At 43.5% G+C, this 18664-nt stretch overlaps 1 protein-coding gene across 1 annotated transcript; it reads right to left on the bottom strand.

Moving 5' to 3' along the window:
• LOC139406688 (carbonyl reductase family member 4-like) lies at nucleotides 1-14216 on the bottom strand. The gene is made up of 6 exons (XM_071149584.1): nucleotides 14043-14216; nucleotides 4535-4688; nucleotides 3663-3783; nucleotides 3338-3474; nucleotides 1545-1679; nucleotides 1-1282 (listed from the first exon to the last, which is right to left on the bottom strand). The coding sequence occupies exons 2-6, from the start codon at nucleotides 4677-4679 to the stop codon at nucleotides 1104-1106; spliced, it is 717 nt and encodes a 238-aa protein (XP_071005685.1). The 5' UTR covers nucleotides 4680-4688; nucleotides 14043-14216; the 3' UTR covers nucleotides 1-1103.
• Nucleotides 14217-18664: the final 4448 nt, after the last annotated feature.

Below are 18664 nucleotides of genomic sequence, written 5' to 3'. Positions count from 1 at the left end.
TTCATCACAGGGGAAATGCCTTTCTTTATTGAGAATTCTTATCAGATTTGACCTTGATCCCTAGTTTACATTGTCTTGATCTTAGGTCACATGATAGACAGCAGATGAGTGCAGATGCCCCAGATCTATGAAAGCTTCTAATGACGTGTAAATATATGTGACTGTTGAGCACCCTGGAGCTGTGTGTGTGAGGGGACTGGGCAGCACACTCCAGTGAGGTGAAATGTCTCTCCACTGGAGGAAATAACAGATGAGATCACAGCATTTCAAATCTCCACACTGAGCATGACAGTCACCTCTGACCCCATCCATTTGCACCACTGATCCTGAGCTGTAACTGGACCCTCAAAACATTCCATGGGCTAAAAATCCCCTCCAGCTGTAGGCAGGCAGTCAGACCCCATCCATACCCCCTCTCTGGGCCCCTCCAGGGCTGGGCTCAAGGGGGGGCGGCGGTTGGGGCCTGCACTGTGTCGCGGTGCCCCAGGGGAGTGGGAGAGTGAAACATGAGAGCTTTGGTCAGCACTAGGTGCCTATAAGTCATGGAAAGAGTAATAGCATTAAATCTGCTGATCAAAGTTAAGGCCTCAGGAGCGTGGAGGGCCAGACTGAGTCAGACACAGTGGAGTCAGCAGTGTTAGTCATGAAAAACTGTCACTCACACCCCCTCTGAGCTATGTGGAGCAGTACCCTGTGACTCAGCACTGTGTACAGATAGGGGCAACAGTATTACATGAACCATACACAGGTATAAATATCTCTGGCCCTGACTATTACAAGGTCAAGCCCACACAACATTTGAGAGAAATACACTTTTTGTGCAAATTGAACATTTCTGGGATCTCAGTTCGTGAAACATGGAACCAACACTTTACATGTTGCGTGTATATTTTTGTTCAGTATAGATAAAAAGCAGATATTTATCCCTTTCCTATGCATGAACCCAGCCCATCCTAAGCTGAAACATTCATATTCTGGAAAACACAGAACTATCCATTGTAATTCTCATCCAAGAGACAGGCTGAGAGTCTCTAAACCACCCAGCTGACAGTGTTAGGAGGTATAGTGGGCACTAGGTGTATATAGAGGGGTCAAGGGCCTCCCTACATGGCCAGCTGCAGCCCTCCGTCCACCACCAGCACCTGTCCTGTGATGTAGGGAGACTCCAGGAGGAAAAGAACAGCCTTGGCCACCTCCTCAGGCTCCCCAAACCTCCCCAGGGGGATGGTCCGCACCACCTCCCCTTCCCTCAGCCCCACTGTCATGTCTGTTCGAATGAAACCTAGGAGAAAGGAGAAAAGATAAGGGAGGGTCAGCATCAGGAGAAAACTGAATTCGAGCTGAGAGGACATTGGAAACCAATATCCTAGGTGCAGTACAAGTCTGTTTCTATTTTAGCATGACAATGATGAAGGAGATGGCTGAAGCATACACAGGGGTACAAAGGCTAGGACAAGACAGGAGAGAAGTTGAGGAGAATAAGCAGACAATAGATGAAAGAGAGAGAGGAGCAGTAAAGAAAAGAGGAAGAGACAGCTCCATACCGGGAGCCAGCAGGTTAACTCTGACATTGCGCGAGGCCACCTCCTTGGCCAGGGAGCGAGTGAAGCCCTCCAGACCTGCTTTACTGGCGCTGTACACACACTGACCTGCGTTCCCCTTCAACCCCACCACAGAGCCTACAGTACACACAAATCACAACCATGAGCACAGTGATTTGGCTAACTCAACGTAAAGTGAAGTTAGAGATTGTTTATTCCCTGGACCACAACCACCACCTTGTGGCCAAATGGCAACATAGAATGCATCTGGTATCTCAGCACCCTGAGCGGAGATGTCAATAACAGGATGTATCCGGTTTTCAGGGATACAACAAATTCAACCTAGCTTTCTTTTCGCTGAAAACCGGATGTGGGAACGGGCGCTTTCCTCTACGTCTGCTACGTTAGGTTAGTAACTCAGTAGTGTGAAGGGGCTGGACATGGTGCATTCAGACCCCCAGAAAGTATTCAGACTCCTGGACGTTTTCCACATTTTGTTAAGTTACAGCTTCATCAATCTACACACAATACAACATAACGACAAAGCAAAAACTGGTTTTTAGAAATGTTGGCAAATGTATAAAAAAAATTCAAAAACGGAAATATCACATTTGCATAAGTATTCAGACCCAGTTCTTCTTGATTATGACGCTACAATCTTGGCACACCTGTATTTGGGGAGTTTCTCCCATTCTTCTCTGCAGATCCTCTCAAGCTCTCAGGTTGGATGGGAGGCATTGCTGCGCAGCTATTTTCAGGTCTCTCCAGAAATGTTCAATCGAGTCCAAGTCCACTCAAGGACATTCAGAGACTTGTCCTGAAGCCACTCCTGCGTTGTCTTGGCTGTGTGCTTAGGGTCCTTGTCCTGTTGAAAGGTGAACCTTCGCCCCAGTCTGAGGTCCTGAGCCCTCTGGAGCAAGTTTTCATCAAGGATCTTTCTGTACTTTGCGGCATTCATATTTGCTTCGATCCTGACTAGTTTCCCAGTCCCTTCCACTGAAAAACATATCCACAGCATGATGCTGACACCACCATGCTTCACTGTAGGGATGGTGCCAGGTTCTTCCAGACGTGGCGCTTGGCATTCAGTCTTTAGATGCCTTTTGGCAAACTCCAAGTGGGCTGTCATGTGTCTTTTACTGAGGAGTGGCCACTCTACCATAAAGGCCTGATTGGTGGAGTGCTGCAGAGATGGTTGTCCTTTCGAAGGTTCTCCCATCTCCAAAGAGGAACTCTAGAGCTCTGTCAGAGTGACCATCGGGTTCATGGTCAGCTCACTGCTCAGTTCGGTCGGGCAGCCAGTCTTGGTGGTTCCAAACTTCTTCCATTTAAGAATGATGGAGGCCACTGTGGTCTTGGGGACCTTCAAAGCTGCAGAAATAATTTGGTAACCTTCCCCAGATCTGTGCCTCGACACAATCCTATGTGGAACTCTACGGATAATTCCTTCCACCTCATAGCTTGGTTTTTGCTATGACATGCACTGTCAACTGTGTGCCTTTCCAAATCATGTCCAATCAATTGAATTCACCATAAGTGGGCTCTAATCAAGTTGTAGAAGCATCTCAAGGATGATCACTGGAAACAGGATGCACCTGAGTCTCATAGTAAAGGGTCTGAATACATACGTAAATATGGTATATCTAAAACCCTGTTTTTACTTTGTCATTATGGAGTATTGTGTGTAGACTGCTGAGGATTTTGTATTTATTTAATCAATTTTAGAATAAGGCTGTAACGTAACAAAAATGCAAGGGGTCTGAATACTTTCCGAAGGCACTGTACAGTAACAGTACCTATGTTGACAATGGCCCCTCCCTTGGTGTGGAGCATGCTCCGTAGCGCTGCCTTGCATGTCAACATGCTCCCCAGTAGGTTGGTATGAAGCAGAGCCACCATGTCCTCGGGCCTGGTCCTCAGCAACAGACCATCCCTGAACACACACACAAAGACAGGAAGGTGCACACACACACACACACACACACACACAGGAGATGGATGACTACATTTTTTATACACATGCAAGCTCACCGGTTTAGGACTATCATGGGAGTTCTGAAGTTATGAAACTAACCTGTACACCTGTACGAGTACTGATTCATACAAGTATTTTGCACGCACCTGTTGATACCAGCTGCATTGACCAGGTATGAGACGTTTCCACAGGTCTTCTGGATCGTCTCAAATATATTCTGAACTTCCTCTCCTTTGGAGACATCACAACTAAAGGCCATATGGTCAGCTAGAAAACGAGAGATTGGTTAAATATAAGGTAAACCGAAAACTACAACTGTGTTTAGGCCTAATAAACAGCATAAGTGAATGTGGCACAAGCCTAATCATCTGGTTAGAATAGGGGTTCCCAAATCCTTTTGGCCCATGACCCCATTTTGATACTTATAAAAATGTGCGACCCCATCCCACCATGTAAAAATAAGTTATGTAATCAACGGCCAATGTTAACTGTTTTAAATTGGGCTATGATAGTTTATTACAAATCATTCTGACAGTACTTTTCACAGTATTTCAATCTGAAGGAAGTATGGTTTGAAGTGACAGAATTGACAGAGGTTCAGTAGATCATCAGTCAATCATTTTGTATGATGTTCTGTGTTGAAAAACTAGCCTGAACCTTATTTTTCTCCCAGTTGTATTTAGTGCCAGGCCCTGTCCCACTCTGTGTTCCTGAGAGTCTTATCTTTCATTGATGGGGTCATTATATTTTGCAACTTAAATGGTTCAAAAGATAGTAAGACATTTGTTGAAAGAAAACAGAAAACGTGCCGTTTATGACAACCGCATCTGGCGGCTACCGGAGGTTACCGACGTAACCCCGGTTCTATGAAACAAGCGCAATTCTCTCACTACACATTTTTTAATTAGGCAACCCCACATACGGTCGTGACCCCGAACTTGGGAAACGCTGGGTTAGACTGTGAACAGCAGAGCCCAACTAAGAGGTGCATGACACCACTGCAGGTATAATACTGTACCTCCAGCGAGGGACACCACAGTGGCCTGAGCAGCATCCTGGTTCCTGGACACCACAGCAACCCTGCAGTCTCTCTCTGCCAGCAGCCTTGATACAGCCCTGCCAATGCCCCTGGAGCCCCCACACACCACACATAGCCTGGACATGCCCCTGCCCTGCAGAAGAGACCACATCACAGAGCAAAGTCAACAATGAGATGACATTGGCATTTGGTTTCAGGGTCAGTCGGATTTAACATCTACTGAAGCCCTTCCTTAAAGCTAGAATCCATAATTTCCATTTTTGGACATATAAATTAATGATATACAGTGCATTGGGAAAGTATTCAGACCACTTCCCTTTTTCACATTTTGTTATGTTACAGCCTTACTCTAAAAATTGATTAAATTTAACAAGTCCTCATTCTACACACAATACCCCATATTGACAAAGCAAAAACATGTTTTTAGATTTGTTTCCAAAAAACCCTGAAATATCTTATTTACATAAGTATTCAGAACCTTTTCTATGAGACTCAAAATTGTGTTCAGGTGCATCCTGTTTCCATTGATCATTCTTGAGATGTTTCTACAATTTGATTGGAGTCCACATTTGGTTTATTCAAATGATTTTACATGGATTTGGAAAGGCATACACCTGTCTATATAAGGTTCCACAGTTGACAGTGCATGTCAGAGCAAAAACTAAGCCATGAGGTCGAAGGAATTGTCAGTAGAGCTCCGAGACAGGGTTGTGTTGAGGTACAGATCTGGGGAAGTGTACCAAAACATTTCTGCAGCATTGAAGTTCCCCAAGAACACAGTGGTCTCCATCATTCTTAAAATGGACAAAGTTTGGAACCACCTCATACTATTGCTGGCAGCCCGAAACTGAGCAATCATGGGATAAGGGCCTTGGTTGGGGAGGTGACCAAGAACCTGATGGGCTACCTCATTTTGTCGGTGATCAGGCCTACCACTGTTAGGTTGTCAGCAAACTCAATGATGGTGTTGAAGTCGTGCTTGGCCACGCAGTCGTGGGTGAACAGGGAGTACAGGAGCGGAATAACAACGCACCCCTGGGGTGCCCCAGCGTTGAGGATCAGCATGGCAGATGTGTTGTTGCCTACCCTTACCACCTGGTGGCGGCCCGTCATCAAGTCCAGGATCCAGTTGCAGAGGGAGATGTTGAGTCTCAGAATCCTTAGCTTAGTGATGAGCTTTGTGGGCACTACGCTGAGCTGTAGTCAATGAACAGCATTCTCACATAGGTGTTCCTTTTGTCCAGGTGGGAAAGGGCAGTGTGGAGTGTGATTGAGATTGCGTCATCTTTGGATCTGTTGTGGCGGTATGCGAATTGGAGTGGGTCTAGGGTTTCTGGCATGATGGTGTTGATGTGAGCCATGACCAGCCTTTTAAAGCACTTCATGGCTACCGATGTGAGTGCTACAGGGCGGTAATCATTTAGGCAGGTTACCTTCGCTTTCTTGGGCACAGGGACTATGATGGTCTGTTTGAAACATGTAGGTATTACAGACTCGGGCAGGAAGAGGTTGAAAATGTCAGTGAAGACACTTGCCAGTTGGTCTGCGCATGCTTTGAGTACACGTCTTGGTAATCTGTCTGGACCCGCAGTTTTGTGAATGTTGACCTGTTTAAAGGTCTTGCTCACATCGGCTACGGAGAGCGTTATCACAGTCATCCGGATTAGCTTGTGTTATCTGATTATGCATGTGTTCAGTGTTGCTTGCCTCGAAATGAGCATAAAAAGGCATTTAGCCCATCTGGTAGGCTCGCGTCACTGGGCAGCTGTAGTTCGTAATAGTTCTCAAGCCCTGACACATCCGACGAGCGTCAGAGCCGGTGAAGTAGGATTCAATCTTAGTCCTGTATTGACACTTGCCTGTTTGATGGTTTGTCTGAGGGCATAGCGGGATTTCTTATAAGCGTCCGGATTAGTGTCCTGTTCCATGAAAGTGGCAGCTCTAGACTTTAGCTCGGTGCGGATGTTGCCTGTAATCCATGGCTTCTGGTTGGGAATTGTACGTACGGTCATTTTGGGGAATGACGTCGTCGCTGCACTTATTGATGAAGCCGGTGACTGAGGTGGTATACTCCTCAATTCCATTGGATGAATCCCGGAACATATTCCAGTCTGTGCTAGCAAAACAGTCCTGTAGCGTAGCATCTGCATCAGCTGACCACTTCCGTAATAAGCGAGTCACTGGTACTTCCTGCTTTAGTTTTTGTTTGTAAGCAGGAATCAGGAGGATAGAATTATGGTCAGATTTGCAAAATGGAGGGCAAGGGAGAGCTTTGTATGCGTCTCGGTGTGTGGAGTAAAGGTGGTCTAGAAGTTTTTTGTTCTCTGGTTGCACATGTGACATGCTAGTAGAAATGAGTTAAAACAGATTTAAGTTCTGCATTAAAGTCTCCGGCCACTAGGAGCACCGCTTCTGGATGAGCATTTGCTTATGGCATTATACAGCTCGTTGAGTGCGGTCTTAGTGCCGACATAAGTTTGTGGTGGTAAATAGACGGCTACGAATAATATTAATGAGAACACACTTGGTAGATAGTGTGGTCAATAGCTTATCATGAGGTATTCTATCTAAGGCGAGCAATACCTCAAGACTTCTTATAAATATTAGACATCGCGCACCAGCAGTTATTGGCAAATAGACACACGCCTGTCCCTTGTCTTGTGTTACGGATACAGTTATCCTGTGTGTGTATCCTGTGTGTGTGTGTTTCTTTTCTCTCATTCTCCCCTCACAGGTGAAAATCATCACTCCCCAATCAGTCAACAATCAACCCATCAATCAGAAGACACACCTCCTTCTGTTTCCTACCCTATCACAGTTCCTTCCCCATGGTTTAAAAACCCCATCATTTGTTTGCTCTAGAGCTCAATCTCTTTGTAAATGCCATGTTGGTAGATTGCTGTTCTTCATAGATTTCAGTAGCTCAATCTCTTTGTAAATGCCATGTTGGTAGATTGCTGTTCTTCATAGATTTCAGTAGCTCAATCTCTTTGTAAATGCCATGTTTGTAGATCTCTGTTCTTCGCTCGCTCTCTGTGTATTAATTAACCTCTCTTTTGTTTGAGCACCTCCATAGCACTTTGTCATCACCTGTGAGTATTGTTTTGGTTATGGTGTTTGTTTGTTGCTGGTGGGAAAAGGGGAAAACAAGACAAGTCGCCCATGGGCATACACTACCCGTAGGTGAACTTTGTTAAATACACTAGTTAGAACTGGGCGGACCACCCACTGTATTTTTGGTTAGTTAGCTGTTGTTAAAGTAGGCTAGTCTAGCTTAGGGGTGTTCTTGCATATTTGTTTCTTTCCTTGGGTCCAGCTCAGCCTTTTTCCTGCTCCCCCCATTACCGTGTGTTTATCAAATAAACCTTGAGTTTGACGGTAGATTTCAGTTGTCCTGGTTATTACGTTCACACTTTTACTTTGTCACAATTATAATTTACATGAGTTATGTTACGGGTCTCATTACCATCCCCCCTAGACTGTCGGGCCAAAAGGGATTCGTAACATCTTGCCAGACGTAGCTGCTCTGTCCTGCCGAAACACGGAGAAGCCAGCCAGCTCTATATTATCCATGTCGCCGTTCAGCCAAGTCTCTGTGAAACATAAGATATTACAGTATTTTCAGGTCTCTCCAGAGATGTTTGATTGGATTCAAGTCACGGGCTCAGGTTAGGCCACTCAAGGACATTCAGAGACTTGTCCAGAAGCCACACCTGCGTTGTCGTGTGCTTAAGGACATTGTTCTGTTGGAAGGTGAACCTTCGCCACAGTCCTAGGTCCTGAGCAGGTTTTCATCAAGGATCTCTCTGTACTTTGTTCCATTCATCTTTGCCTCCATCCTGACTAGTCTCCCAGTCCCTGCCGCTGAGAAACATTCCCACAGCATGATGCTGCCACCACCATGCTGGGATGGAGCCAAGTTCTCTAGACAGGACCCTTGGCATTCAGGCCAAAGAGTTTAATCTTGGTTTATCATGGTCTGAGAGTCTTTAGGTGCCTTTTGGCAAACTCCAAGCGGGCTGTTATGTGCATTTTACTGAGGAGTGGCTTCCGTTTGGCCACTCTACACTAAAGGCCTGACTGGTGGAGTGCTGCAGAGCTGGTTGTCTTTCTGGAGGGTTCTCCCATCTCCCCAGAGGAACTTTAGAGCTCTGTCAGTGTGACCATCGGGTTCTTGGTCAACCATCGGGTTCAAGGCGCTTCTCCTCTGATACCTCAGTTTGGCTGGGTGGCCAGCTCTAAGAAGAGTCTTGGTGGTTCCAAACTTCTTCCATTTAAGAATGATGGAGGCCACTCTGTTCTTGGGGACCTTCAATCCTGTCTCGGAGCTCTACAGACACATCCTTTTACCTTTTGCTCTGACATGGACTGTCAACTGTGGGACCTTTATATAAACAGGTGTGCATTTCAAAATCATGTCAGATCAATTGAATTTACCACAGGTGGACTCCAATCAAGTTGTAGAAACATCTCAAGGACGGTCAACGGAAACAGAATGCACCTGAGCTCAATTTCGAGTCTCATAGTAAAGAGTGAATACTCATGTAAATAAGGTATTTCAGTTTTGTATTTTTAATACATTTGCAACCTGACAGAGCTTGAGATGAATGGGAAAGACTCCCCAAATACAGGTGTGCCAAGCTTGTAGAGCCATACCCAAGACGACTCAAGGCTGTAATCACTGCCAAAGGTGCTTCAACAAAGTACTGAGTAAAGGGTCTAAATACGTACAGCTGAAGTCGGAAGTTTACATACACTTTAGCCAAATACATTTAAACTCAGTATTTCACAATTACTTACATTTAATCCTAGTAAAAAGTCCCTGTCTTAGGTCAGTTAGGATCGCCACTTTATTTTAAGAATGTGAAATGTCAGAATAATAGTAGAGAGAATGATTCATTTCAGCTTTTATTTCTTTCATCGCATCCCCAGTGGGTCAGAAGTGTACATACACAATTAGTATTTGGCAGCATTGCCTTTAAATTGTTTAACTTGGGTCAAACGTTTCGGGTAGCTTTCCACAAGCTTCCCACAATGTTGGGTGAATTTTGGCCCATTCCTCCTGACAGAGTTTGTGTAATTAATTGAGTCAGGTTTGTAGGCCTCCTTGCTCACACACACTTTTTCAGTTCTGCCCACAAATGTTCTATAGGATCGAGGTCAGGGCTTTGTGATGGCCACTCCAATACTTTGACTTTGTTGTCCTTAATTGCCACAACTTTGGAAATATGTTTGGGGTCATTGTCCATTTGGAAGACCCATTTGCGACCAAGCTTTAACTTCCTGACTGTCTTGAGATGTTGCTTCAATGTATCCACATAATTTTCCTTTCTCATGATGCCATCTATTTTATGAAGTGCACCAGTTCCTCCAGCAGCAAAGCACCCCCACAACGATGCTGCCACCCCCGTGCTTCACGGTTGGGATGAGGTTCTTCGGCTTGCAAGTCTCCCCCTTTTTCTTCCAAACATAACGATGGTCATTATGGCCAAACAGTTCTATTTTTGTTTCATCAGACCAGAGCATATTTCTCCAAAAAGTATGATCTTTGTCCCCATGTGCAGTAGCAAACCGTAGTCTGGCTTTTTTAATGGCGGTTTTGGAGCAGTGGCTTCTTTCTTGCTGAGGGCCTTTCAGGTTATGTCGATATTGGACTAGTTTTACTGTGGATATAGATTTTTCTACCTGTTTCCTCCAGCATCTTCACAAGGTCCTTGCTGTTGTTCTGGGATTGATTTGCACTTTTCGCACCAAAGTACATTCATCTCTAGGAGACAGAGCGCAATTCCTTCCTGAGCGGTATGACGGCTGCGTGGTCCCATGGTGTTTATACTTGCGTACTATTGTTTGTACAGATGAACGTGGCACCCTCAGGCGTTTGGAAATTGATCCCAAGGATGAACCAGACTGGAGGTCTACAATTTTCTTTCTGATGTCTTGGCTGATTTCTTTTGATTTCCCCATGATGTTAAGCAAAGAGGCACTGAGTTTGAAGATAGGCCTTGAAATACATCCACATGTACACCTCCAATTGACTCAAATGATCAGAAGCTTCTAAAGCCATGACGTGATTTTCTAGAATTTTCCAAGCTGTTTAAAGGCACAGTCAACTTAGTGTATGTAAACTTCTGACCCACTGGAATTGTGATAGTGAAATAATCCGTCTGTAAACAATTGTTGGAAAAATCACTTGTGTCATGCACAAAGTAGATGTCTTAGCAGACTTGCCAAAACTATAGTTTGTTAACAAGAAGTTTGTGGGGTGGTTGAAAAACTAGTTTTAATGACTCCAACCTAAGCGTTTGTAAACGTCCGACTTCAACTGTATGTAAATGTAATATTTAAGTATTTTATTAAATATAAATGAGCAAACATTTCTAAAAACCTGTTTTGCTTTGTCATTATGGGGTATTGTGTGTAGATTGATGAGGAAACGAAACAGTTTAATACATTTTAAATTAAGGCTGTAACGTAACAAAATGTGGAAAAGTCAAGGGGTCTGAATACTTTCCAAATGCACTGTATATTTTTGGTCCTTAAAACCTCTTATGGATCCCTTCACGCGCCAATCCTTTCAGCTTAATCGATTTGACAACATCCAGTGAAATGGCAGCGCGCCAAATTCAAACTACTGGAATATCAATATTCAACATTCATGAAAATATGTGTAATACATAAAAATAAAGCTTAACTTCTTGTTAATCCAGCCGCCGTGTCAGATTTTAAAAAGGCTTTACGGCAAAAGCAGACCATGCGATTATCTGAGGACAGCGCCCTGCATACAAACATATGAAAATCATATTTCAACCAGACAGGTGCGCCACGAAAGAAATAGCGATATAATTAATGCCTTACCTTTGAAGATCTTCTTCTGTTGGCACTCCAAAATGTCTCAAACATCACAAATAGTCCTTTTGTTTGATTATGTCCTTCTTTAAGTCCCAAAAATTTCAATTTATTTGCCGTGTTTGATTCAGAAATACACCGGTTTCAACTCGCCCAACATGCCTACAAAGTATCTAATAAGTTATTTGGTCCAAACATTTCAAACAACGTTCCTAATCCAACCTCAGGTACCCTAAAACGTAAATAGTCAATAGAATAAACTGTTTTTAATACCAGATAAAAACAACGTGTAGCGCGTTCCAGTTCACGCGCACCAAACAAGTGTCACTCCACCTGGAGTGACACTTACAATGAATAGCACTACTTCTTCATTTCTCAAAAGAAAAACATGAACCAATTTCTAGACTGTTGACATCTAGTGGAAGCCATAGGAACTGCAACCAGGTTCCTCATAAATAGGGCTTCCCATAGAAACCAATTGGAAAGCAAAATGACCTCAAAAAAATTCCCCTGGGTGGATTGTGCTCGGGGTTTTGCCTGCCAAATCAGTTCTGTTATACTCACACACATTATTCTAACAGTTTTAGAAAATTCATAGTGTTTTCTATCCAAATCTGCTAATATATGCATATCCTAGCTTCTGGGCTTGAGTAGCAGGCAGTTTATTTGGGCACGCTTTTCATCCGGACGTGAAAATACTGCCCCTTAGCCTAGAGAGGTTAAGAAGAAACTGGTACTTTTTTATTCAGCAGAATTTTCTTTAACCAATTTTGGTCTTTAATGCAGGGCCAACAGAGGTCCCCTTTCCACTTTCCTTTTCCATTTTTGAGGTAATGCTGCAATTAGTTGGTTGTAATTCTGGATAGAGCAATGGAAATTCAGACCGGTACGACCTGGTGCTAGGTCCGGCCCCCAGGCAGTCCGCTTAGCCAGCGGAGCTCCGCCTGTCGGCCTTCCGGAAGGTGCCCCCCCCACTGCATCCCCAAAGAACCTCTGAGGGTGCGCAGGTGACAAGTTTATGCTCATGTTGCAGCAGTATGTAGGAGGGAGATTCCGAGATGTGAGAAGTGTGCAGGAGGGCATGGGTCAAAGGAGTATGTCGTTTCAGTAGAAAAAGTGGAGTGTTTCAATTGTGGGAGTGGTCATGTTGCAAGGGATCAGAAATGTCTTGTGTGAGTGAGACAGGTTGAAGTTTCCAGGGTGAGAGCAGTGAGGAAAGTAGAAAATGGTGGGCAAAGGGTGAGGGAGCCTGAGAGGCCTGTACAGAGTAACCCGAACAGTTTGTGCTTTAGTAAGGCTGGCTTCTTGCCGTTTATTGCTATGGTCATTAATTGTGCTGCTCAGATGGAAAGAAAATCCAAGAAGATGTCATTTTCTGGTAGCAGCAGCAGCAGCAGAGAAGTTTTTGGGTGTCAGAGATTTTAGTGCAGAAGAACTACAGGGGGGGTTTGAGAGAAGGGTTTTCAGCCTCCTAGGCTGACAACATGGTGTAGGATCTGTTAGGGCCAAAGTAGCAGGAAGGGGTGGTGGGGTGTGTTGGGGATAGTGGTGTATATATAGTGAGCTCCAAAAGTATTGGGACAGTGACACATTTTTTGTCATTTTGGCTCAGTACTCCAGCACTTTGGATTTTAAATGATACAATGACTGAGGTTAATGTGCAGACTGTCAGCTTTAATTTAATAAGGGTATTTTCACCAATATTGGTGAACAGTATTTTTTGTACATAGTCCCCCACATTTTAGGGGACAAAAAGTATTGGGACTAATTCACTTATATGTGTATTGAAGTAGTCAAAGGTTTAGTGTTTAGTATTTGGTCCCATATTCCGCAATGATTACATTGTTGGGTGCATTTGCTGTTTGTTTTGGTTGTGTTTCAGATTATTTTGTGCTAAACAGAAATTAATGGTACTAATGTATTGTGTCATTTTGGAGTCACTTTTATTGTAAATAAGAATAGAATATGATTCTAAACACTTCTACATTAATGTGGATGCTACCATGATTACGGATAGTCCTGAATAAAGATGAGTGAGAAAGTTATACGCACAAATATCATACCCCAAGACATGCTATCCTCTCACCATTACAATAACATCTGAGGTTAGCATTTTTTTGGGGGGGGGTATGATATTTATGCATCTAACTTTCTCACTCATTATTCACATTTCATTCAGGATGATCCGTAATCATGGTAGCATTCACATGAATGTAGAAGTGTTTAGAAACATATTATATTCTTATTTACAATAAAAGTGACTCCAAAATGACACAATACCCTCACATTAAAGCTGACAAGTCTACACTTCAATCTCATAGTCACTGTATTATTTTCAATCCAAAATACTGGAGAACAGAATGGAACTAAACGGGTTCTGTTGCAAAACGTTTTGCAATAGAACTGGCCTAATGAATACACCCTTGGCTTTGTCAAAACAACAACACGGCTGGGCCATAGACCCACCGATAGAACAATGGTTTAGTTATACAAATATTTGATAGACCGGCTAACTAGCTAGCTAGTAACATTCTTCTAGACAGAGCATGCAACTGTCTGTGTGGCTGTTAGTTGATTTCAAAGCTAAGTTAGCTAGCTATGCTAGCAAGATCATTTGAAGGTATTTTGGTGCAAAACTCACGTTTTCACGCAACTCTGTTGTCGTTTAAGATGGATACCAAGTTGGCATTTCGCTCCATATAATTCTTATCGTTTGACTATCCGGGTCCTTTGACAATAACATGTGCAAACGTTAGGTGATCATTGACACCGTACAAACACGGAGGTCGCCATTTTTTCCTATAGTGCGGTTATTAATTCGACCACATGGGGGAGCAAGAGATACGCACATAAATCTCACAGCTCGTGCCAGTGTCCCCGGACCACTGAGGTAGGCTGTCCTTCACAGGTAGCTGGACCCACAGACACCACACCACAGTCTGTCCACAGTTTAGACGTGATGATCAAACCTAGTCTAGGTTTAGGGTTAGAGTTACAGTTAGGTTTGAACCGGGAAAAATAAGATAATTAGGTGGGTGCTTACATTTGTCATATTTCACACACGTACAAGTGTATGTATGTTTTTTGCAAATCTCACTCCCCCTGAGACAACCCCGGAGAGTGGGGTCAGAGCCAGGGATCAGCCATTATTGACAGCGACCCTGGAGCAATGATTGTAGTTGAGGTTAGGATTAGGATTGTGGTTGTGGTTGAGGTTAGGGTTGGAACTGGGATATGGACGTTCAGATTCAGAAAACTTGAATGTCCTTATAGAGGCAAATCGTTTTGCAGCAGCCATAAAACATATCACATAAAAGCAAATAGGCTGGGTAATTGCAGTTTCATAGTGCAAGTGCTAAGTGCAATTAGTCCAGCGTTAGGTGCAAAAACTCAACGTACCAGTTGCGGCCCACTTTTTGGAAGCAAACCACGCCTACATCATATCGGCATCGAACGCGTCACCCTCCCTAGGAGAGGGGGTGACCTCGACAATTTATTGTTAAAATGAGAGGCTGCCTGGATCTTTAATTTAAAGACCCTTGCTCCCTTTGATCTCGACGTAGACTTTGACCTAGCGCCATTCTTGTGATTATTGTTCTTTTGCTATTTGTTGTAAATGTTTGTAGGCCTAGGTAGCCAAATTGAATCGATGATCGTATGCTATCCATTCATGTTTTTAGAACACCTACTCATTGAAGGGTTTTCATTATTTGTACTATTTTCTACATTATAGAATAATAGTGAAGACGTCAAAGCTATGAAATAACACATATGGAATCATGAAGTAAATGAAGACACCTTAATGCATATTTTTATTAAAAACTAAATGCTTAAAGTATAATTTTTAAGAAGTTTTAGGAAGTTTTAATGTTATTGTTCACACACACTACAACAACAAAAATAAAAAAAATACTTAAATACATGTAATTTTGTCCTTGAAACCTTTCATTCAAGTACTGTAGAATTCCATTCATTCCTATGGAGGACTGCTTCTTCTGGGAAGTGCCAATATGGCCGACCGGTGTCTTCAAAGCCTCTCTCAAAGCCTGGCAAAAACATAGCATCAATAATCCAGGGTTTACATACATTATTGAACCCTATCCCCAACTTCAACCCTAACTTTGGTTTATCATACTTTTATCCTACTTTTCGCTTTGGACCCGTAAGATACTGGATGTTGGCTCCGCCTGCCTCTCCCTTTGACCCAAGGTCCAGAAGCCCAGCTCAATGTAACTACTGGTCACCAGTGGAAAAACGATGGTCAAACACAGCTGGAGGGTTTTAATCATTTGGAAGTTCTTCAGGATTGATTTGCTGTCCTCAGTGACCTGGTTCCAGGAGAGGAGTGGGTAAATCACAAGCTGACATTTGACCACTGTCTTATGAGTTATGCCCTCAGATGGAAAAACACAGAAGATGCAAGAAAATACAAAGCACATCTCCCCAATCACAAGAAAAACTGTTGAGCAACATTTGGTGTCGACTGAAATGTATTATGATTTATATGTAAGGAGACTGTGTGTGTGTGTGTGTGTGTGTGTGTGTGTGTGTGTGTGTGACAGGGCTTAATTTGTATTCAGATCATCATCCTGAACATCAGGACCTCATTTTCCTCCTTCACACTCCTGTGGTCTAATGACGCCTGCCAACATAGACACACGTTCTGCTCTCTTCCTCACAACACACACACACACACACACACTTTCTATTCAACCCACTCAAATAAATGTACTCTATTTCTTGCTTGCATACACTCGCATTAATATTGTTCACCTAATACCTATTTTTTACCTAAAATGTAACTGTTGGTATTTGGCGCACGTGACAGATCTCAGACTCTGGATTATGCTCCAGAGTCTGAGACCAATCCATAAACACTTTATCAATCTTGGTCACATCTTACACATATTTACACTTCCTCCCTCACACATGAATATATAGTGTATCTGACACACTGACGCGCCCCCCCACCTCCTCATCAACATGTACACAAACACAAAATTCACACTATTTGTAGTAGGGATAATGATTTCCTCCCTCCTTCTCCAGTAGGAAGGCCCTGCCATGCCAGAGCAAGGCTTATTGATTAAGCAGACACCTCTTTAATCTGTTACAGTACCCGATACCATTAGGGACAGTTCACAATGTAATGGGGGAGGGCTGGTCCAACATCAAGGTATAGTAAAGAAAATTGCCCCCCCCCCCAATTTTACAAATATTTTCAGATGACCCTCCCCTTGTACTTAAAAAAAAAATTGCAGACTGTCCCCCTCATAGAATTAACTGTATTAACTGGCCATAAATAACAATAACTGTTATTTATTGTTAATTGTTAATTGTTTATTGTGTTAAGAAACATGGACAGGACTGGCACTTCAGCATACTTTTGTGGCACAGTCGATAACACGCAGGACTATGGGCCAGAAGGTTCGCCGACCACCATGGACGAGCTCACTCTCCTGTCTGTTTTATTAGGCCTACACTACGATCAGTGCCGGCTGCAGACAATGATTAGCCAGGGGGGAAATCAGATTTTCAACATTTTGATGCCATATTTATAATTATATAAAATATATGCAACAAATTTTCCACCAACAGGTTTCTGTGCCATTGCACCACACAAGCAATGAACAATGCATACCAACTTCGGGCGCTTCAATATCATGGTTTCCGCTTTCAACACCACAATAAATACACTATGTCAATCTCGACAAACATAAAATACAAATAAAAGACAGAGATAGAGTGGGGTTTGTCAGACCATGAGACATCCCGAAAATCGGTCTTCTCACAAAATCGTCTGTAACGTTGGTTTCGCCTGCAAACTATTATGACCCCTCTATGGAAAACGGAGACACTCACAAACACTGTGGTGTCTCCGTTTTGCTCTACGACCCCCACAAGCATCTTGGGATTTGACTGAAGTCTCTCACGAACACGTACATGTCAGTTGTTTTGTTATAGGATTCACACAGGCCTCACAAGACTCAGTTGTACCAGTTGAAAACATAATTGGAAGTATACAGTGGGGAGAACAAGTATTTGATACACTGCCGATTTTGCAGGTTTTTCTACTTACAATGCATGTAGAGGTCTGTAATTTGTATCATAGGTACACTTCAACTGTGAGAGACGGAATCTAAAACAAAAATCCAGAAAATCACATTGTATGATTTTTAAGTAATTCATTTGCATTTTATTGCATGACATAAGTATTTGATCACCTACCAACCAGTAAGAATTCTGGCTCTCACAGACTTGTTAGTTTTTCTTTAAGAAGCCCTCCTGTTCTCCACTCATTACCTGTATTAACTGCACCTGTTTGAACTCATTACCTGTATAAAAGACACCTGTCCACACACTCAATCAAACAGACTCCAACCTCTCCACAATGGCCAAGACCAGAGAGCTGTGTAAGGACATCATGGATACAATTGTAGACCTGCACAAGGCTGGGATGGGCTACATGACAATAGGCAAGCAGCTTGGTGAGAAGGCAACAACTGTTGGCGCAATTATTAGAAAATGGAAGAAGTTCAAGATGACGGTCAATCACCCTCGATCTGGGGCTCCATGCAAGATTTCACCTCGTGGGGCATCAATGATCATGAGGAAGGTGAGGGATCAACTCAGAACTACACAGCAGGACCTGGTCAATGACCTGAAGAGTGCTGGGACCACATTGATTAAAATCCTTCAGCGCACACAAGGTCCCCCTGCTCAAGCCAGCACATGTCCAGGCCCGTCTGAGGTTTGCCAATGACCAGAAGGTCATGAGAAGGTCATGTGGTCTGATGAGACAAAAATAGAGCTTTTTGGTCTAAACTCCACTCGCTGTGTTTGGAGGAAGAAGAAGGATGAGTACAACCCCAAGAACACCATCCCAACCGTGAAGCATGGAGGTGGAAACATCATTCTTTGGGGATGCTTTTCTGCAAAGGGGACAGGACAACTGCACCGTATTGAGGGGAGGATGGATGGGGCCATGTATCGCAAGATCTTGGCCAACAACCTCCTTCCCTCAGTAAGAGCATTGAAGATGGGTCGTGGCTGGGTCTTCCAGCATGACAACGACCCAAAACACACAGCCAGGGCAACTAAGGAGTGGCTCCGTAAGAAGCATCTCAAGGTCCTGGAGTGGCCTAGCCAGTCTCCAGACCTGAACCCAATAGAAAATCTTTGGAGGGAGCTGAAAGTCCGTATTGCCCAGCGACAGCCCCGAAACCTGAAGGATCTGGAGAAGGTCTTTATGGAGGAGTGGGC

The sequence above is a fragment of the Oncorhynchus clarkii genome, chromosome 4 (assembly GCF_045791955.1).
Source record: "Oncorhynchus clarkii lewisi isolate Uvic-CL-2024 chromosome 4, UVic_Ocla_1.0, whole genome shotgun sequence".
NCBI lineage: Eukaryota > Metazoa > Chordata > Actinopteri > Salmoniformes > Salmonidae > Oncorhynchus > Oncorhynchus clarkii.
Note: the sequence above shows the minus strand (reverse complement) of the source record. Positions and strands in the feature narration are given on the sequence as shown.

Excerpts from the sequence above, each read along its gene's own strand:
- LOC139406688 (XM_071149584.1), bottom strand. The coding sequence starts at position 4,679 with ATGTCCAGGCTATGTGTGGTGTGTGGGGGCTCCAGGGGCATTGGCAGG. Across the intron at positions 3,784-4,534 it reads TGTGGTGTCCCTCGCTGGAG|CTGACCATATGGCCTTTAGT; the intron begins GTACAGTATTAT and ends CTCGTTTTCTAG. Across the intron at positions 3,475-3,662 it reads AATGCAGCTGGTATCAACAG|GGATGGTCTGTTGCTGAGGA; the intron begins GTGCGTGCAAAA and ends GTGTGTGTTCAG.